The sequence below is a fragment of the Lepus europaeus genome, chromosome 18 (genome assembly GCF_033115175.1).
Source record: "Lepus europaeus isolate LE1 chromosome 18, mLepTim1.pri, whole genome shotgun sequence".
Lineage (NCBI taxonomy): Eukaryota > Metazoa > Chordata > Mammalia > Lagomorpha > Leporidae > Lepus > Lepus europaeus.
The window spans coordinates 66,707,442-66,729,115 of record NC_084844.1 but is presented as its reverse complement, the minus strand read 5'-3'; the positions used below and the strand labels follow the sequence as shown (position 1 = coordinate 66,729,115).

The 21,674-nt window shown below is 44.4% G+C and overlaps 1 protein-coding gene across 4 annotated transcripts in view; it reads left to right on the top strand.

Moving 5' to 3' along the window:
- The window catches only part of LOC133777050 (zinc finger protein 883-like), a 56,981-nt gene that overhangs the window by 7,132 nt on the left and 28,175 nt on the right, over positions 1-21,674 (top strand). The window contains exons 3-4 of one of the 4 annotated variants that reach the window (XR_009868477.1): positions 2,356-2,485; positions 2,617-3,187. Coding sequence is in view for 2 of the 4 variants with exons in the window: in XM_062216469.1 (XP_062072453.1) it covers positions 2,483-2,485 (3 nt within the window). In the remaining 2 variants the exon portion in view is untranslated. Of the gene's footprint in view, positions 1-2,303; positions 2,486-2,616; positions 3,188-9,501; positions 9,635-21,674 lie in introns of those variants that run through there. The other 3 variants (XM_062216471.1, XM_062216469.1, XM_062216470.1) reach the window with 3 other exon arrangements.

Here is a 21,674-nt window from a genome sequence, read left to right as displayed (position 1 = left end):
ACATCAGGGTTCTGTGCCTGTTCCTATTACTATGCTACTCAGGCAGTTTTTCTCTGTTTCCATTTGTGCACCATGTGTCTATCATCTAAAGACTGGGAGTCCTACATCAGCTTCACAATACTTTGCTCAGGGCTCACTGGTTCAGGTGTTCTGCATTCCCCCGCAGCCTCCATGCTGCCCCAGGGAGTCCTACACATGTTATTTTGATAAGTATATCTCTAAAGCCATTTAAAATAATTTCTGTGTTTAGAAATGAAACAAGGTCATCATTACTGGCTGACTAGATGCCTGTCTAAATGACTAACTGTACCTTGACTTAATTACTGATCTCCCAGTTAGAAGTTAATACATAATTAGTTTAAGTTTTTTTTTTTTATGGATTTATTTTATTTGAAAGGCAGAGTTACAGAGAAGCAGAGAGAAAAAGACAGAGGTCTTCTGTCCACTAGCTCATTTCCTAAATGGTCACAATGGTTAGAGCTGGGCTGATCCAAAGCTAGGAGCCAGGAGATTTTTCCAGGTCTCCCATTTGGGTGCAGGTGCCCAAAGACTTGGGCCATCTTCTACTGCCTTCCTAGGCCTCAGTAGAGAGCTGGATTGGAAGCAGAGCAGCCAGGCCTCAAACCAGTGCTTATATGGGATGCTGGCACTGCTGGCCTTACTTACCCTCTAGGCCACAGCACCAGCCCCAATATGTAATTTTTAAACCAAAACTATCTATTAAACTCTAACACACCACTGCCTGCATTCTACATAAAAGCCTCTTAAGTGACCTTTCCAAACCACTACTTCTTTACCAAGGCATCCCTGATACCAGCACTTCTTGCACCTGAATCAGCATTTGCTGAACAAGTAACCATGCACTTGGATTGCAAGAGGTCTTTTAAGTGCACAAGGATGTTTTTTAAAGATTTATTTATTTGAAAGTCACAGTTACAGAGAGATTTCCATTTGCTGATTCAGTCCCCAAATGGCCATGCTGAAGCCAGGAGCTTCTTCTGAGTTTCCCACATGGTATAGGGGCCCAAGCGCTTGGACTGTCTTCCACTGCTTTCCCAGGCACATTAACAGGGAGCTGGATCAAAAGTGGAGCCAGGACTCAAACTGCTACCCATATAGGATGCTGGCACTGCAAAAGGTGGCTTAACCCTCAAGAATTTATTTTGAATGACCATCTTTGTGACACAGCAGGGTAAGCTGCCACATGTGAGGCCAACATCCCTTATTTGAGTGCCAGTTGCAGTCCTGGATGTTTTGCTTCCTACTAATGCTCCTGGCAGAAGAGCTCCTACCACCCCTATGGGAGACTCAGATGGACTTCTGGTTCCCATCTTCAGCCTGGGCAGTCCTGGCTCTTGTGGTCATTTTGGGAGAACCAGAAAATGAAAGATCTGTGTCTCCCCTTTCCACCCCCCTATAACTGTCTTTCATAAAAATAAACAAATAGTTAATTCTTCACCTGCAGCGTTGGCATCCCATATGGGTGCCAGTTCTAGTCCCAGCTGCCCCTCTTCCAATCCAGCTCTCTTCTATGGCCTGGGAAAGCAGTAGAAAATGGTCCAAGTACTTGGGCGCCAGCACCCACATGGAAAACTGGGAAGAAGCACCTGGCTCCTGGCTTCAATTTGGCACAGCTACAGCCATTGCGGCCATCTGGGGAGTGAAACAGCAGAAGGAAGACCTTTCTCTCTGTCTCTCCCTCTCACTCTGTAACTCTACCTCTCAAATAAATAAAAAATTAAATTTATTTTCTTTAAAAATTATTTTGAAATCATGTACCATTTTTTATAATAGGCATTTTCCATGAACTTTTTGAAGACCATTCACATGCATAGATTTCAAAATTTGTTGAATAAGCTAATCTTTTAATTTCATTTTCCACAAACTTTTTGAAACTCTCTCATATTTGCTTTTATTTCTATTTTTCTATAAACAGTACATATATTTGATTTGAGGTCTTGCAAAACATGGATTACAATTCCTTCCTCATGCTATCATTCCAGTTTTTGTTTCCTCTTTTCTGTACTTGTAATCTGTCTTGCAGTTTCTCCTAATCTCTGTCTATCCTATGTGAGGTGATCAGATCAGACTCCTTGGAGAACAGTTTTCATCTTGGTACTCTCTTGTACAAAAGTGGTTAAAAAAAAAAAACACATTCTCACACTTAAGAATGATATATGCCTCCTAATAGTGGTTTAACCTGCTGACCACGATGCTCATCCCTGACATTTTATTTGATGTTTCCCTGGCATTTTGAATTTTTTTACCTAATTTTTTTACCTAATTTCATTTGTTGGAGCCAGTGTTGTGATGCATTAGGATAATCCATTGCCCGTGATGCTACTTCCCATCCAGCTCTCTGCAGTGCATCTGAGAAGCAGCAGACAACCCAAATTCTTGAGTCCCTGCCACCATGAGGGAGACTTGGATGGAGTTCCAGATCCGAGCTTTGATCTGACCCAGTCCCAGCCATTGTGACCATATGGTGAGTGAATCTGCAGATGGGAGATCTCTCCCTCTCCCTCCCTGTGTTTTTTTATAACTCTGTCTTCCAAATAAATAAACAAATCTTTTTAACATATTTGTTTTTCAACCTTTTTTCTCCCTACATTCTAGCATACTCCTTGGTGCTGCTGCTCTCTGTGGACTCGTCCTCCTCAGCCTCTGACTAGAGCACAGCCACCTCTCCAGTGCTGACATCCTCTGACACACGTTTCACTCTTCTGTTCTCTCTAAACTGCAGACTCTGCTTGGGCAACCTAACTAACTCTCATGCATAGACATACACACCTGAGGACTCCAGAGCCTTAGATTTCAGTTCCAAACTAACTTTCATTTTCAGATGACTGGTGAAAAAACAAGTCTGGAAGCCAGGGTGTAGCCTTGTGGTTTAGATACCTGTGTCCCACATTGGAGTTTCTGGGTTTGATTCCCAGTTCCAGCCCCTGACTCCAACTCCCTGGAAATGCAAACCCTGAGAGCTAGCAAGTGATGGCTCAGATGATGGAGTTCCCTGCTCCTGGGCCAGCCCGGGCCACTGGCATTTGAGCAGTGAACTAGAGGGTGAATACCACTTCTCTGTCTACTTGTTTGTCTCTTTGCATCTCCAATTAAAAAAACAAAACAAAAAAGTATGTCTATATCTTTCATTAAAATAAATTCCTCAATGGCTAAAAATAGTTTCATTGTTAAAGTTAGCAAAAAATAATGCTTCTTGGTTGTAAATGATATTAGAATAATTTACAACTGTAAATCAGACTTCCATAGTGGATAAGGAAGAGAAAGGTGAGAGCAATAATTTTTACTTCTGGCTTTGGTGCTTCTTTGTCATGTAACCTTGGAAAATTCATTTAAACTCAAGGAGCCCAAGTTGAGTGTCTTTAAAATTGCAGGCTCATCTAGTTGAGGCAAGTGGCATAAAGCTGAGACCCTTCCTTGTTTCTGTACCAAAAGAGCTAAGTGACATTAGCAAGTCATTTTACCCCTCTGGTTCTTCCTCCGCTGTGAAATAAGATTGTCTTTATATTTACAGGATTTATTCTACACAGTACTAGGTTGTGGTAAGGTTTGCATGACTGTCAGGTCTTCTACAACTCTACTGTATTATTAGCAGTTGGCACTGAAGACGAAATGCTAAACAACATAGAACTGCTAGGACTGGGGCCCACACTGTGGCACAGTAGTTAACACCCTGGCCTGAAGTGCCAGCATCCATATGAGTGCCGGTTCGAGACCTGGCTGCTCCACTTCCAATCCAGCTCTCAGCTACGGCCTGGGAAAGCAGTAGAAGATGGTCCAAGTCCTTGGGCCCTGCACCTGCATGGGAGACCAGGAGGAAACACCCAGCTCTTGGCTTTGGATTGGTATAGTGCTGGCCATAGCGGCCATTTGGGGGTGAACCAATGGAAGGAAGATCTTTCTCTTTGTCTCTCTCACTGTCTACCTCTCCCTGTCAAAAAAAAAAAAGAATCAATATAGTTATTAAAATTTTTAATTATAATCACTGAGTATTGGTAATTACTTTTAAAAAAGATTTTATTTATTTATTTGGCAGGTAGAGTTAGAGAAAGGTCTTCCTTCCATTGGTTCACTCCCCAAATGGCCACAATGGCTGGAGCTGCACTGATCCAAAGCCAGAAGCCAGGTGCTTCTTCCCGGTCTCCCATGCGGATGCAGGGGCCCAAGCACTTGGGCCATCCTCCACTGCCCTCCTAGGCCACAGCAGAGAGCTGGACCAGAAGAGGAGCAACCAGGACTAGAACCTGGCACCCATAAGGGATGCCAGCACTGCAGGTAGAGGATTAACCTGTGCACTGCAGCCCCCACCTCAGTAGTATAATTACTGATAGTATACTCCTAGTATTGTATATTTTAGTTTACACAATACTTAGATTAGATAAAAATATAGGTAGTGATAGTTATTGCTTCTCTTACTTTTACTGGATTGGATCATAGCACATGTCAATAAACTTTATTTTTTTAAAGGCTTATTTTTGAAGGAGTTACAGAGAGACACACATCAAGAGATATTCCATCTGCTGGTTTACTCCCAAGTGCCTGCAAAAAGCTAGAGCTGGGCTGATCCAAAGCCAGGAGCTTCTTTCAGGTCTCCCACATGGATTCAGGAGCCAAGTATTTGGGCCATCTTCTGCTGCTTTCCAAGGCACATTAGCAGGGAGCTAGATTAGAAGCGGAGCAGCTAGGACATGCACCAGTACCCATATGGGATGCCAGCACTGCAGGTGGTGACTTTACCCAATATGCCATGGCACCAGCTTCAGCCTTTTCAATTTAATACTTAGAGATTATGCACTGTTCAACATCCTGGCTTTGGCTGGGCCCAGCCTCCACTGTTGTGGACATTTGGGGAGTGAACCAGAGGTTGAAAGATCTCTCTTCTTCTGCCTCTCCCTCTCTAACTCTGCCTTTCAAATAAATGAGTCTTTGAAATATATACATATATGGGTCCCACACTGTACCTAGCACAGTGGGTGAAGCCACTGCCATATAGACACTGATTCAAGTCCTGGCTGATCCACTTCAATCCAGCTCCCTGCTAATGTGCCTGGGAAAGCATCAGAGGACTGCCCAAGTGCTTGAGCCCCTGCATTCCTGTGGGAGACCTGAAAGAAGCTCCTGGCTCCTGGCTTTGGATCGGCTCAGCTCAGGCCATTGTGATCATTTGGGGAGTGAACCAGTATATGGAAGGTCTGTCTCTACACCCTCTCTGTTACTCTGCCTTTCAAATAAATGTTATAAATATGAGGGAGAAAAGTGCACTTCTGTTGCCTTCCTCATTACCTAAAGTAACATAATCAAAATCTGTTAGGCAAGTGAAGGCAAATGAATAAGGGAAATTCTGAGATGTATGTTGACCACGAAGAGAACAGTTTCCATGTATGTCTTCTGGAAGCCCATGTGAGTTGGAACCAAAGAAAAGAGGACAAAAAAGGGGGAGGCCCATATTCCCCATTTGTCTTCTTCCTTCATTGGTGCAGTGGAGAGTTGAGTAATGTAACATTGGTGTTTGTCTCCATACAGTTCACTTCTATTTAGTTGTTTCTTAATCCTCAAAAAGGGATTTAGGTCAATGTTCTATTCTCATCAAAGACCCTGATGTTTAATAAAAGATTCTGTTAGTAATTTTTACCCTGGGTAAAATTTTTACCCTGGGTGGGTCTAAGGATGTGCTGTGACTTAGGTTTAGAAAAGAGCATCTTCCTTGCCACCCTCTTCTCAGCTCTGGGGCTGTCAGTTCTCCCTGCACAGACACAGTAATGCACACTTCTTCTCTACTACAAAGATCTTCCCCTTATGTTGGTCATAATTCTAGTTATCAACATCAAATCAGCTCACACCTGGACTGTAAGTATTCAATGACAGTATTTATCGAAATAAATGTATTCAAATATTCAAAGACCACTTCAAAGCTTAACTGCCTTCAAGAGTTTTTGGCACTTGTAATAGACACTGTGGTCTTCTACACACAAGCACTCACTATTTTATATACCATTTAACAATTCAAACATCATTTCAGGTTCAGCAATACACAAGAATAGCATGCATGAGATGGAGTCACAAGAACTTTAGTACTCTTCTACATAGTCAACATGTTACATTAGTTGGGACTCAAAACCACTATGTGGTAACATGAACTGATTTAGTGGAAGATATACAGCTAGGTAGTTAAGGCCACAGAATCCCAGACCTATTGATTTTAAATGAGTTTAGATCAACAGCATTCCATTGCATTATCTTCTATCTCACAGTCCTGCTTTTCCAGCAAGACCCACCCCCTCAGACCACATATTTCCTGCCTGTGTCTGTACAGTGGTGGAAGCTGTTCTGATACAAGCATCTCCTGGACAGTCACCAGCTTCCTGACTCACTACCTAGCTTGGAATCAATAGTTCTGAGAGAACTCAATTGAATGGCAGTCTCTTTGGCAGTCACAGACTTCTGCCTTAGGAAACAGAACATGTCCTCTACTCTGGGGCTCCCTTTTTCTCATCAACCATGGTGTCTGTGGTGATCTGTGGTTTTTCACTCAAGCCCTAGTAGAACTCTGATTCCAAAAAACAGGGATAAGTGTTCTACCTGGGGCTGGTGCTGTGGCATAGCAAGTTACACTGATGCCTGCAGCACTAGCATCCCATATGGATGCCAGTTTGAGTCCCAGCTACTCCAGTTCTTACCCACTCCCTGCTGGGAAAAGCAGCATAAGATGGCCCAAGTGCTTGGTCCTCTGCCCCTACATGGGAGACCTGGAGGAAGCTCCTGGCTTCAGCCTGACCCAGCCCTGACCACTGTGGCCATTTAGGGAGTGAACTAGCAGATGGAAGACCTCTCTCTGCAACTCTACTTTTCAAATAAGTAAAACATCATGTTGTACACCCTTTTCCAGGCAGTTGTACAGCTGGGAGTTGTAGCTTCTTGTATATTTTGGATAATAAGAGTTTTGGTTTGAAAGCAAGCTCATCTGAAACAAAGATCACTCATTATCCTTCGTTAGAGAAGGGAGCTCTGCTCTTTGAAAGTGAAAATCAGAAGCTGTAACGTGTGATGAGCTCCACCTGCCAGGTCTGGGGATACTTAGTTGAAAGCCAGGACACCAGGAAAGGAAGCTTTTCAGATTCCCTGGCCCTTGCTTTAGTCTTATATCTTTACTTCCTTTGTTGCTTCTTGGTGCCAAGGGTGTACACTTTATACTGAAATGAGGAATTTGGTCTTACCTCTTTGGGGGTTTTTTCTATGAAGACTGTATATATTTACCTTGGTTTTAAGGATAGCTTCTGGGGTGGGTGGATTTTTCAGAAGTTTTCACAAGACAGCCAAAAGCCTATATTTCCCTCACAGAATTCAGTTTTTAAAAAAGCCTTCAATACAGCCAGAATATCTGTAGGAAGGGAAAAGTAGAAAAAAAAAAGCATGTGAAATATGAAGAACCGAATGATCAAATAATCCCTTGTGCTTTTCTAGTACTAGGATTAGCTATTTTCCAGTTTTTACTCAATCCTGTAGTCCTGAGGATTTAGCTCTTTAAAGACAAAGATGCCAGTAGGCAAAATACTTAAGTTGGTGCCATACTACTAAAACATAAATACTTCAGTTTGTTTTTAATGCCAAAATGTATTTGTAGGAGAGGCACAAATCGTCAGGGAACTAAGTCTCTTGCAAACACTGCCTGCAATGAAAAGCATCCTCAGCCTCCACCAAGAGCACTGCCATTGCAGAACTGAAGGGTGATTTATCTCCCCCACCTGGGGTGAATATGCTGAGATAAAGGGAGATAAACAGACCTTCTAGGTTAAGTCTCATTCCCCTTGGGGAGCTGCTCATGTGTGTTTGAGGACACAGCCTTTCTGCATTCTTGTCAAGATACTTGCAATGGATTAAATTCAAGACTAATTCACATTTGCAGGCCAGCAGCTCCTGGAATGCTTCTGACCACAGCAGTGCTTCCTTTGGGGAAGGTCTGCAAGAGCAGTTCTGTAGTGAGTTGTGCTCAGAGCAGTTCCCCTCCCGGCTCAGCAGTGAGCTGTTCAGAATGCAAACACAGGAATCTCAACTTACTTGATGAAAGTTTGCTACGTGCTTTTCTTGCCAACTGTGGCCTTCCCAGGAGTGGTGGAGTTTTGAGGTAGCTCAATCGTGTCTTCCAATCTTTTACTCGTAAAAAAAAGTACATTTCCCTAAATGACCATCCTTGAGTACACTACTGACCTGAATGCATTTTTACCAAATAAAGTCATCCAATAGCTACAAACAAACCAAAAGCCAATAGCAGGCTTACCAACCTAATATTAAACTCAGCACCGAATTACTGAGCAGTTTCATGTGTTCCTCATAAAGTAAGTGCTGCTGTGAGGACTAAAGATAGGACTGCCCCAATTTTAATTTTCAATATACTGCACAGCTAATAAAGCAGATGCTGTCTCTGGCCCACAAAAGGGGACAGTTTCCCTGCAAGGTTAACCACAATCGGGAGACATTTCACACCTGATGGAACCCGCAGCGGGACTACCTTGAGCCAGCTCCTCTGCTTCCCTTTCCACCTTCGGTCCTGGACGGGCCAGAGACCACACGCAGGAGGTGCCACCGGCTCACCTGTGCCCCCCTGTAACCCACAACGCTCCTGGGAGGCAGATGCCACAGAATAGTGATTTGTTCCATGGTTGTCACTGCGTGAGATCAGCCCATCATGAGAAAACGTCCGAAATTGAGCTCAATGGCCAAGAACGTGACACCACCCACGTCACCTGCACACACCGCAACTACCAGCTGCCCGCCAATGACCTTTATAGCCGGCCAGGCGTGGGGCAAGTCTGGCAGCGCCGGTCCTGTCCCAGGACAGGGAGGATTGGTCCGAGGCCCCTGGCTGGGCCGAGCCTGAGCCGCCCTGCAGCAGATTCTGGAAGCAAGGGAGCTGCTGATAGCTGAGGCCAGGCTCAGAGCGCACTCAGGGAGACGCCACGCCCGGCAGGGGCGCTGGGGCCCTGGACTTTCCCAGGCTGCAGTCCTGGGGCGGAGGCTGGCTTACCCTTCTTCCCCAGCCCTGCCCTCAAGTGGAGCAGGGTTCCCATGGGGGCAGCTTCCTTCACGGGAGGGCCTCGATTCAGGGTGCTGGCCTGCAGCCTTCCGGGAGGGAGTAGGAGACAGCGACTTTGTCAGGAGGCGACACCCGAGCTGGGCCTGCTTTTTGGGACAGCTCTGGATGCATGTCCGCGTGTGCCTGGACCTGCGGGGCTGCCTCTCGCCTCCTGGAGGATCTGGGAGCCGGGTGTCCTGGTGGCGGGGGCGGGAGGGCGATGAACTGAGCTCACCCTGGGTGCACCAGGCTCTTTGGAGCCTTTGAGAGTCGAGGTCACCTCCTGAGTCACTCCTGGTCCGTTTGGGATTTGCCAGAACCCTGAATTAGGGGTGTGGTGGAGGTGGTAGTAGTTGACTTCAATGCACTTTATTTGCGAATTCTTCAAACACAGTTTCTCCCTACTCGTGCAGACTTTCAGGTGATTGACGAGGACAGAGTCCCTAAGCTGCGAAGAGACTGAATTTTGGAAACTACGTCCAGAACTCCACAGTGTGTATTTAGGTGCTCTTCCCTCAGGCCTGCAGGCGGACAGCAAGAGCAACAGTAAGATATTAATTACTGTAGATACTCCCCGTTCTTTACAGTAGACCCGCCAAAAGAGAATGGGAGATGTGTGCTTGAACAGTGGAACCAGTCAGCATGCTAGTGAGCTGCCCAAGCGCTTGTACCCATGCACCCACATGGGAGACCCAGAGGAAGCTCCTGATTTCCTGGCTTCAGATCGGCCCAATCTCTGGCCATTGCAGCCATTTAGGGAATGAACCAGCAGATGGAAGACCCCTTTTCTCTCTCTGCCTCTCTCTCTGTAACTCTACCTCTCAAATAAATAAATAAAATCTTTTAAAACATGTAATTGAATGTTAAGTAATGTGAGGATAGGGCAATACAGAGATTCCCAAATTTTAGTTTAATACTTTTGACAAATACTCCCCAGTTACTTAAAGGAAGAGCAACTCCTTGTGTGCCTGCTGCAACCTTGCCAGCATTTGAAGGGGAAGAGCTCATTGCCTGCCCTGAGGGGCAGTGCTGCATCCCCCTCAGGTGTGTTCACATGACTGTCGGACTGTCACTTCCCTAATGAGAGGATTAGAGCTGGCAGAGGGCCCAAGACAATTCTTTATATTTATTTCCTACAGTCAGATTCTTTATACCTATTTAAGTGCTATAGTAGTTACTATGCATAACCAGAGCAGCCATTCTCCCAGCCTCTTATTTGTGACAAGTTCAATAGTTTGTAGTGATTCCCCCCACCATGGAAATCAGTTTGTATTTATTTCTGTGAAGGATATCAAAACCAGGGTGCACTGTCCTCAAGGGACTTATGGATCTACAAATCTTCAAAATGGGTTTATAAATAATAAAATAGCAAAAAATTTGAGGACAGTTTTTACAGCATCAATCTTCAATTGTTAAACAAAGATATTTTTGTGTAAACAGAACAAAATTATATGGACATTCACAGTTACATTTTTTTTTTGACAGGCAGAGTTAGTGAGAGAGGGAGAGACAGAGAAAGGTCTTCCCTCCATTGGTTCACCCCCAAATGGCTGCTATGGCTGGCACCTGTGCCGATCTGAAGCCAGGAGCCAGGTACTTCCTCCTGGTCTCCCATGCAGGTGCAGGGCCCAAGCACCTGGGCCATCATCCACTGCCTTCCTGGACCACAGCAGAGAGCTGAACTGGAAAAGGAGCAACCGGGATGGAATCGGTGCCCCAACTGGTACTAGAACCCAGTGTGCCAGCACCGCAGGCAGAGGATTAGCCTAGTGAGCCACAGCACTGGCCACATTCACAGTTACATTAACAACAAAGATGTATGGGATTTGCTCACCCTATCACCATCTGCCTACTTGTTGGCCCCCAAGGACTGCTGAGGCTCTCTTCTGTACTGGGAGATGGCATTCCAGAGTCTGCCGCTATGAAAGCAACAAGAGAGGTGTCAGGAACCTTTTGGCAAAAGTGACTTCAAAAAGTTTGTGGAAAAATAAAAAAATGTAGGGGCATCTGTTCATAGTGGGTCAGGCTTGTGCACCTGGGAGGCAGCAGATGATGGCTTAAAGGCTTGGAGTTCCTGGCTGGGCCAGCCCCAGCTGTTATGGACATCTGGAAAATAAAGCAGTGGATGGAGGATCTCAGTTGCTGTCTTTCAAGTTTTTTTTTTAAGGTGTTAAGTTCAAAAATAACTAAATAAATTGTGAGAGCTACACATAATTCATACTATGTATATTCCATATGTATGGCTTTCAGTTTCTTTGTACCTTTTTTTTTAAGATGGCAGAGAGAGGTAGGGAGATAGATCTTCTATCTGATGGCTCACTCGCCAGGTGCATGCAATAGCTGGGGCAGGGCTGGTCCAGGTAGAAGTCATAAGACAAGAATGCCCTCTGAGTCTCCCACATGGGTGGCAGGGCCCAAGCACATAAGTCAACATCTGCTGCATTAGCAGGAAGCTGAAGCAGAGCAACCAGGACTGAACTGGAGCTCCCCTATGGGATGTCCACATCGCAAAAAGTGGCTAAACCTGCTGCTTGACAATGCTGGCCCTTACACCTATCTTTGAATTCCGTGTTCCACAAACTCTTTGTATAATAGAAATGTTCTCTGCATGTTTGGAGGTGGCTCTTGGGGGCCAGTGGTGGAGGAAGTGGTCTAGAGGAAGGTAGCACAGTGCTGCAGGAGAACAAGGGTGCAGGTACTGCCTGCTGGCATCTCATGCTTTGCCTCCCTTAGAGCAAGGTGTGGATGGCAGGAGGCTGAACCATTTACCTTCCTGCTTCAGACTTTGCCCATCTGTCCTGCAATTCCAGCCACATCTTGGCAAACCTGGCAAAATGCCTGACTGGTGGGGAGGTGGAGGAGCTCATCTTCTGACCAAGCTCCAGCAAAGGGAATTAATTTAGAAAGTTATCAGTGTGCTTTCTACAGCTTTAAGGCATATTCACATGGACAAAGTAACATTCTATTGTACAAACCATTCTGAGGCTCTTAGCAGAGTAAAGATATCTTAGATCCTCATCAGTGAAATCTTTAGGAATGTCAGAAAGCCTGTAACCTTCTTCAGTGATCTGAAACAGATGAGATCTGTAAGGGCAGAACTGCTCAGCAGCCACACTGCAGGGATAGGTATCTTTCCGATGATATCTTCATCTGCTCCTTGTGGTTGAAGCCATTGTATGAGCTCTTGATCTGTTTTCTGCCCTGGGAGGGCCTAGGGTGCTCTATATCATCTGTAAAGATTCAAAATTTGTTGTATATTAATGTCTAATCATAAAATTTCCAAAGTGACAAGCTGGATGTAATAAACTATGCCAGACTGCAAAAAAAAAAAAAAAAAAATACAAACATGGTATATTGTCTATAAAGTACAGAGGTAAATCTGTATTATAGAGATACACATCTCTACACATATCTCTATTTCTTTCACCTCTGAAAGTCTACATTAAGCTCTCGATGGAATGATTAATTAGGAATAGATTTCATATACTTAATTTTGTAATCAGTGAACTAGATATAATTATTGTAGTATTGAGGATTGTACTGACTAAAACAGTATGTTTATTCCATGTTAAATACCATCATCGTATCTTTGGATTCCTTTTGTCCTACTACTTAGATATTCACAGGAGAGGGGAGGTGGGAGGAAAACCCAAGATCCATCAGGGTGGAGGGGGTATGTCAGAGGCTGTGGTTCTATTGTACTGCAGCATTGGTTCTGGAAGAACACATTAATGGACCCAGATTTTTCTAAGGTAACTGAGTGCCTATTTTCTCCTGTACACTTGTCTGTAGTATTACATTTTCATTTATGTAAAAGTTTATTTTCTTCAAGTAATCTATTAATTTGGATGAAAATGAAGATATTAAGGAATTTTCAGAATGGGTCTGTGGCAGCCCTCCTTGGCTTTGTTTTTAGGCACTTATATCAGAAAAGAAAAGATAGAAAAGTACATTTTGGGTTCTTTTCCTCTCTACCATGACAGTCTTTGGTTAAGATTTGTCATTTTGTCATATTTGATTCTCTAGACTCCCTGAAAAATCCCCTACTTCATTAGATGGAGTCCTTGTCTCACCATGGCATTGAAAAGTTTAAAATGTTCCAGCTTTGCATTTAGCTAGGTCATGGACACATGCCATGGCTCTTGCCAGCCAAGTGTATCAGGGACATCATCTCAATCGGACTTACTCGCATTAAAAAAAAGGAGCTGCAGATCCTTCCAGTGAAAGTGGAGAGGAGCAGGAGCTGCAGAACATTGCCAGGAGTGGGTGTGCCGTGGGATGTCATGTGGTGGCTGGTGTCTGGGGTACTGGTTCTGCAGAAGACAGGGTTTATGGGGGCCAGTGCTGTGGCGTAGCGGGTAAGGCTGCCGCCTGCAGTGCCAGCATCCCATATGGGCACCAGTTCGAGCCCCGGCTGCTCCACTTCCGATTCAGCTGTGCTATGGTCTGAGAAAGCAGTAGAAGATGGCCCAAGTCCTTGGACCCCTGAACCCATGTGGGAGACCTGAAAGAAGCTCCTGGCTCCTGGCTTTGGTTCAGCTCAGCTCCAGCCATTGTGGCCAATTGGGGAGTAAAGCAGCAGATGGAAGATCTTTCTCTCTCTCTCTCTCTCTCTCTCTCTCTGCCTCTCCTCTCTCTGTGCCTCTCCTCTCTCTGTGCAACTCTGACTTTCAAATAAATAAATAAATCTTTAAAAAAAAAGAGTTTATGCTTACTGGTAGTGGTCATGGAAAATATATGGGATATTTTGCAGCAAGATTTGGGATTAATTTTCCAAACCCTGAACCTCCTAGAGATTAGAATACATTTCTAATGCATAACTTCCTCTTATGCTTAATTAGGTTTTTGTTTTGAATTGTTTTTGATGAAACAGCAAGGAATTCTGAGTTATAGACTTCCTATTTCAGAGACAGGAAAACATTAAATGCCTGCATTATAATTAAATAATGCCTATCACCCTTTCTTAAGCAACAAATGATCATAGATTCTCTCTTTGCTAATAATTAATGAGCATGGAGATTCTTTCCACTGTAACCACTCTCCCACCTACACTCCCTCCCCTCTTCCTCCTTCCTCTCCTATTGACATGGAATGCCTTACATAGCTAGGGTGAACATTTAACCCGCTTGGCCCTAGATGTTTATACACTTCAACTCTGTGTCATTATTAATATGCCCTTTTTATGACCAAGCTTATGTCAGAACAACAAATTATATATTCACCTAATACTGACAGTCATCAAATCAAATTTTATTTTCTTCTCTAGTAGGCAGTTCTTGAGGGGCAGAAATATTTATTTTGTATATCATTTATTCATTCAACTAAAAGACTGACTGTCAAGATGCTGAGTTTTAGTGTCAAAGCAAGTGTTTCTAGACCCCATGAAGTTTACAGTCTGGCAAGAAAGAGCAATCTACCCAAAGAATATTGTCTTTCATAGTGAATGGTGGTGTGAAGTCAGTGGATAAAGATTTAAGCATTCTTAATCCAGCACCAACTCTAATCCCATGATCTCTAATTGAGAGAAGTAATCAGAGATATAGAACCCCATGTTACCCAGTTATCTCTTTGAATTTCTGCTTAAAAATAAAACATATCAAACAACACACAAATACCTAGCACTGCAAATTTACATACTATCTTGATATTAAAAATAAGAAAAAATTACCATGAAATAATAGAAACTTTGAATCTCCTTTGTTTTCTTTTTTTATTTATTTATTTTTTGACAGGCAGAGTGGACAGTGAGAAAGAGAGAGACAGAGAGAAAGGTCTTCCTTTTTGCCGTTGGTTCATGCTCCAATGGCCGCCGCGGCCGGCGCACTGCACCAATCAGATGGCAGGAGCCAGGTGCCTATCCTGGTCTCCCATGGGGTGCAGGGCCCAAGGACCTGGGCCATCCTCCACTGCACTCCCTGGCCACACCAGAGAGCTGGCCTGGAAGAGGGGCAACCGGGACAGAATCCGGCATCCCGACCGGGACTAGAACCTGGTGTGCTAGCGCCGCAATGCGGAGGATTAGCCTGTTGAGCCACGGCGCTGGCCAAATCTCCTTTGTTTTCTAGACAAGTTATAATCCTCTGTGGTTCTTTACAGTGTAAATTATTTTTGTAGGTACTCTTTGTATCTCTCACATTTTTTCCCTATGAGAAATCAGATTTTAAAAACTGAGACCCAAGACAAAAGAAAGATTTTTAAAACTAGTATTATATGTTGATCAGCTCTTTAAAAAAGATTTATTTATTTATTTGAAAGTCGGAGTTACACAGAGTAGAAGGGGAGAGAGAGAGAGAGAGACATCTTCCATCTTTTGGTTCACTCACCAATTGGTCACAATGGCTGGAGCTGTACTGATCTGATGCCAGCAGCCAGGAGCTTCTTCTGGGTCTCCCACACAGGTGCAGCTGCCCAAGGATTTGGGCCATCTTCCACCACTTTCCCTGGCCATAGTAGAGAGCTGGATTGAAAGCAGAGTAGCCGGGACTCAACCTCCACCCATATGGAATGTCAATGCTGGTGGCAGCTTTACCTGCTATGCCACAGCGCTGGCCCCTTGATTGGCCTTTAACTTAGACTTTTTAATGATATTAAAAAACACCATGTTTTTCCAAGCTCTTTCCATTCAGTTTCTCCTTTGTAAACTCCAGATAATACTGTCCCCAGAATTAATCGAAGGTATATAAATGATATAAGGCATTTAACCCCTTAACCTGTCTTCTTGAATATTCAGCTATGTTAGCTCTGTGTCCATTCCTCTGTTTGTCTCCATACTAGATGAATAAAAAGACAGTGTAAAATGATTTGAAAAGAACTATAAGGGGTCAGTGCTGTGGCACTGCTGCCAATTGGGGAGTGAACTAGCCGACGGAAATCCTCTCTCTCTCTCGCTGCCTCTCCTCTGTAACTCTGGCTTCCAAATAAATAAATAAATCTTAAAAGAACTGTAAACACAAATAAAAATTGTATTCTCAAAACTGGATGTTAAACCATGCCTGCTACACCTCTCTTAAAAGTTACATTCTACCATAGTCATTTATGATTTCTAGGGCCAAAGCGGTAAATAAGATTTTTCTGGAAGAGACAGAGGTTATGAGGGAGCCAGGATTTGGGGTCAGTAGCAGCAGTGGGTGTCACTCTTTAAGATTTTGATTCAGGAAAGGAAGAACAGCAACTGATCCTTGAGATGTTGGGGTGGGAAGGAAAGGAAGGAGGGACTTAACAAAAGCAAATGCCCTCTGGTTGTGGGCACCCACCCCAGCCTGCACCCCTTGGGGAGGGCCAGCTGGTGTCTGTAGGGATGCTGTGGCCTGGACTCCATTTCCCAGAGTCCCCAGGAGCTCCGATGTAATCTGCCTTCCGAATGCCTGTGGGCATGCGCGTGCTAGTGCCCGCCCAAGGGTTGGACCAGAGGGAGTTCATTCCCTGGTCGAGGTCTGCCCTGGGGGCTGTGTTACTCCTCCTGCATTTACTGCATCTCCTGCTCTGCACGTGGGATCCCAGGCAGTTTCCGAGTGCTCACCCAGAGCCTGCCTCCTGCTGCTGCTTCCCTCTTCATTGTCCGCCTGTGGGTCCCTCGTGCCAGGGACTCTTTCTGCCCCACTCTCCCCGCTTCACTCCCTGTGGTTCCGGAAGAAAGGGTACCTACTCCTGGGACTTTCTGAAGCAGGTTTGGGGTACAGGAATGGGCAGGGAGGCGTGTGGGACAAGGGTGGGTGCCAGGGTGGCTGGAGGCCCCCAGTGAGGCTCACTTACTTCTCAGCGATCATGGCAGCTTTCCCGAGGTCAAGGGCTGGGACCCGGGCTGTTCTGTCTCCCACCTAGGCTTCCCAGGCTCCCAGCGCCTGGCCTGTCCCTAATGTGCTTTATTTAGTGGTTACAGGAGAGGGCAGCGTTCTGGGAAACTGCACACGCAGGGCAGCTGAGAGCACAGGGAAGGAAGGCGGGGAGACTCCTGCTCTCCAGTTAAATAAGCCGGGTTCCCACTGTGGGTGGTCTCAGAATGCAGTCTGGCAGGGCCTCCTGCTGTTTCCTGGGCTGGTTCCTGCAGGGTGGGGCTGGATGGTCTTCAGCAGAGAGCCTGGGGCACAGAGGGGTGGGAAGGAGGATCTGACTAGGATCTGCCCCACTGCTCTCATCCTGCACCTCATCTTCCTGGTGGGGTCCCCACGGACACACCTGCTGGGTGTGGCCCTGAGTGTTCAGCTTTTTCCCAGAGGGAGCAGTGTGCAGCCTGTGTAGCAGCTTTGTGCATTGATCCCTTTCCCATATTGGATTATCAGATTTTTCCAATCTGGAATTTGAAGCTGTTACAAAAACCTGGTGTGGGAAAACTCCCTTCTTTCAAACAGGCAGAGAGACAGGGGAGGATCCAAGGAGTTTATATTAATGGCCCTAGGCTCAGCTGGAATGATTTCCTGAGAATTGAGCATTAAATTCAAGTTTCTTAGAATATGTATAGGATCACCAGCATCATACCTCAGCTGTTATAGTACTGGTGGGTTTAAATGCAGCCTACATGACTTAGGACCACATTTCCAACTATCGGTGGGTCCAGTATGTTTGTAAAAGAGATGCCAGGGACAGATTTACGAGGACAGATTTATGACTGGAGTTTTCAGAAGCAGAACTTAGGGCATCTTCACTCCCTAGACAAGATATCAGTGGGCAGCTGCTTCACTCATTAATTGTGAGCATCCACTTTTCAAGGTTTGTGTTGGATGGGGTCCATTTCTCTTTCTTTGTCTCAGGTTGTAGCTGTATTTCTTCTACAAGGCCATGGAATCATAGCTGATGATTTATTTGGCTGCTTTTCATTTTCTGTCTTCAGCTATTTCTTCTCCGGTTAGCAAGGTTGTCAACTGTTTTTACCTGCCGCTGATCCCTTTGCAAAGTGAAAAGTGAACTAAAATTAATGCAAGTCTACTGTGTTGTCAATAACTGGAGTTTTTTTTTTTTTTTTTTTTTTTTTTTTTTTTAAGATTTATTTATTGGCCGGCGCCACATCTCAATAGGCTAATCCTCCACCTGTGGTGCCAACACACCTGGTTCTAGCCCCGGTCGGGGTGCCAAATTCTGTCCCGGTTGCCCCTCTCCAGGCCAGCTCTTTGCTATGGCCTGGGCATGCAGTGGAGGATGTCCCAAGTGCTTGGGCCTTGCACCCACATTGGAAAGCAGGAGAAGCACCTGGCTCCTGGTTTCAGATCAGTGCAGTGTGCTGGCTGCAGCATGCTGGCCACGGCAGCCATTGGAAGGTGAACCAATGGTAAAGGGAGACCTTTCTCTCTGTCTCTCTCTCACTATCCACTCTGCCTGTCAAAAAGAAAAAAAAAAGATTTATTTATTCATTTGAAACTCAGAGATACAAAGAGAGAGGCAGGCAGAGAGAGAGAGAGAGAGAGAGAGATATCTTCCATCCAATGGTTCACTCCCCAATTGGCAGCAGCAGCTGGAGCTGTGCTGATCTGAAGCCAGTAGCCAGGAGCTTCTTCTGCATTGAAGCTGTTTGTTAAAATAATTATTTGTTTATTTGAAAGGCAGAGTTACAGAGTGGCATAAGCAGAGATAGATGGCCTAAGCTGTTTTGATACAAAACCAGGAGCCAGGAGCTTTGTCCAGGTCTCCTAGGTGGGTGCAGGAGATGAGGGATTTGGGCCATCTTCTACTGTTTTCCCAGGCCACAGCAGAGAGCTGGATGGGAAGTGGAGCAGCCAGGATCCCAACTGGCACCCATATGGGATGCTGACACTGCAGGAAGTAGCTTAACCCACTATGCAACAGTGCTGCCCACTAACTGGAGCTCTTTTTATCTGAGTTTGCATAAAGTGGAGAATTACAGCATCATAAATACAGATAAGTAACAGTTTTTCTCTGCCTAGTACTTTACAGTTACCCAGTGATCCACTGAGACTCTTTATATTCCACACTGTGTAATTAAGAAGGGCAGTTATTTGTCTTATTTTGGGTTCTGTGTTTAAACCCGTTTCATTTTTGACATGGGAGGAAATTAGTTCTACATTTTCATAGAGACTGGTCTGTGGAAGCATCTATAGAAGTTATAACTGTGAGAGTGGTAAGAAAGAAGAGGGGAAGAAATAAGTGCCCCTTGCCCCCCACAGAGATGTGCACATAGTGGAGTAGAAGATGTGCCCTGGAAAACTATGGCTGACTTTCCGTGACAAACTGTGTTTGAGTGCTTCACATGTTCTGATAGAAAGGTGTTGCCACCAGGTTACTACTATATTTATTTATTTAGTTAGTTTTTAAAGATTATTTATTTGGAAATCAGAGTTACACAGACAGAGAAGGAGAGGCAGAGAGAGGAAGAAAGAGAGGTCTTCCATTGGGTTCATTCCCTCAATGGCTTCATCATTGTGAACCTTGCTCAGTTCCTGGCCTATACCTTTCCTTTAACCTAGTACTTTGCCATGTAGTAGCCCATGCAAACTGCAGACTGCATAAATGAATGAATACGTTGATGGTTGTGATTTCTTAGAGGAATATCATAAGGGACAGAAGGAATAAAAACAAAAAAAAGTATCCTCAGTTTATAGAAGGTATACTATTTTTGCAAGCGACAGAGAGAGGAAGAAGAAGGAAAGTGGTGAGACTGGAAAGTTGTGGCAAATATAGTAGGCACTGGTCAAATTTAACAGGCCCATTAGAAAACATTAAGGTTTCCTTACTTCCATGTAGACTCTGCCCTCTAGAGGTGAACAGGGTCCTCTAAAGCCACTTGTTGCACAAATGAAAACCCAAGCATTGTGTTCTCCCACATATGGAGTCTGCTATTGGTTTTGATTTACGTTTCCCTAATGGTGAGTGATATTGGGCATGTTCATATATGTCTTGAGCATTTAGATTTCTTCTTCTGAGAAACATCTATTCTGATCAATGCCCATTTCTTTCTTTCTTTTTTTTTTTTTTTTTTCTGACAGGCAGCGTGGACAGTGAGAGAGAGAGACAAAGGTCTTCCTTGTGCCGTTGGTTCACCCTCCAATGGCCGCCGCGGCCGGTGCACTGTGGCTGGTGCACCACGCTGTTCCAAAGGCAGGAGCCAGGTGCTTCTCCTGGTCTCCCATGGGGTGCAGGGCCCAAGCACTTGGGCAATCCTCCACTGCACTCCCGGGCCATAGCAGAGAGCTGGCCTGGAAGAGGGGCAGCCGGGGCAGAATCTGGTGCCCCAACTGGGACTAGAACCCAGTGTGCCGGCACCGCAAGGCAGAGGATTAGCTTGTTGAGCCACGGCACTGGCCTTGCCCATTTCTTAACTGTACATTTTGCTTCTTGTTTAGAGTTTTTCCAGTTCTATATATGTATGTTCTGGCTATCAATCTTTTGTCATATGTAGAGTTTTCAATGTTTTCTGCCATTCTGTTTGTTAATCTTCACTCTGATGATTACTTTGTTGTGAAGATGTATCTTAATTTGATACACTCAAATTCATATGTTTTATTTTTGTTACTTGTGCTTTTGGAATCTTACCCAAAACTGTTCTCTAGCTAATGTTTCATAGTTTCCTCTATCTTTACTTAGTTTTTGGTTTTGTATTTAGATTTTTAATTCATCTTGAGTTACTTTTACATAGTGTATGAGGTGTTGGGGTATATTTTCAGGCTTCTACATATGGATAATCACTTTCCTCTAGACCATTTGCTAAAAGGAATCTTCTTTCTCCTGTTTGTTTTAGTTTCTTTGTTAAATATGAGTTGCCTGTAGAAAAGTCGGTTTATTTCAGCTGCCTATTCTTTTCCATTGAACTATGTGTCTGCTTTTCCAACAGTGCTAACACTGCCTCTATTTTTTTAGGTTTTTTTTTTTGAAAGGCCAGACACTTCTTCCAAGTCTTTCATGTGGGTGCTAGCACCCAGGAACATGGGCCATCTTCCACCGATTTCCCAGGTGCATTAGTAGGCAGCTGGATTGGAAGTAGAGAGGTGGTCTCATAGCAGCAACATATGGGATGCAAGGTCAAGGCTCTAACCCATTGCACCACAGCACCAGCCCTTTATTTATTTATTTCTGCAGTGATCTTTCATTATTCACTTTTTCTACTGCCCTGCAACTTGATTCATTCTTGTTTTTCTCTGGGTACTGGAGGATGGTAGTAAGTTGCTTCTGGGATATCTTTTTTGTGTTTGTAGATAGTTGGTCATCTATAGTCATAGTTTTAATTTTTATATTTCTCTGCCAATCATGAGAACCTTCTAGATGACTGCATGAAATGTTGGCAGAAATGAGGATGTATTAATTTGCTAAGAAAATACCACAGAGAATATGGTTTAAATCATGGGATTTTACTTCTCAGAGTTGTGGAGGTTTAAAATATAAGATCAAGGTCCTAAAAGGCTCAGTTTTTCAGACAGACACATATATCATTTGACCTGCTTAAAAGCACTTTCTTCAGGTAGAGTCATGTTGGTGGTTAGCACTTCAGTGTTTGAGCTTTAGGGAGGCACATTTCAGTCCATAACATCAAAAGGGGCCCTGTGGTCTGCTTCAATGACAGCCATTTCTAGGGAGGACAGAAAGTTTGAAATCAGTGTTAGGATTTCTCACAGTATTACTGTCAGTGCTATCTCCATACAAT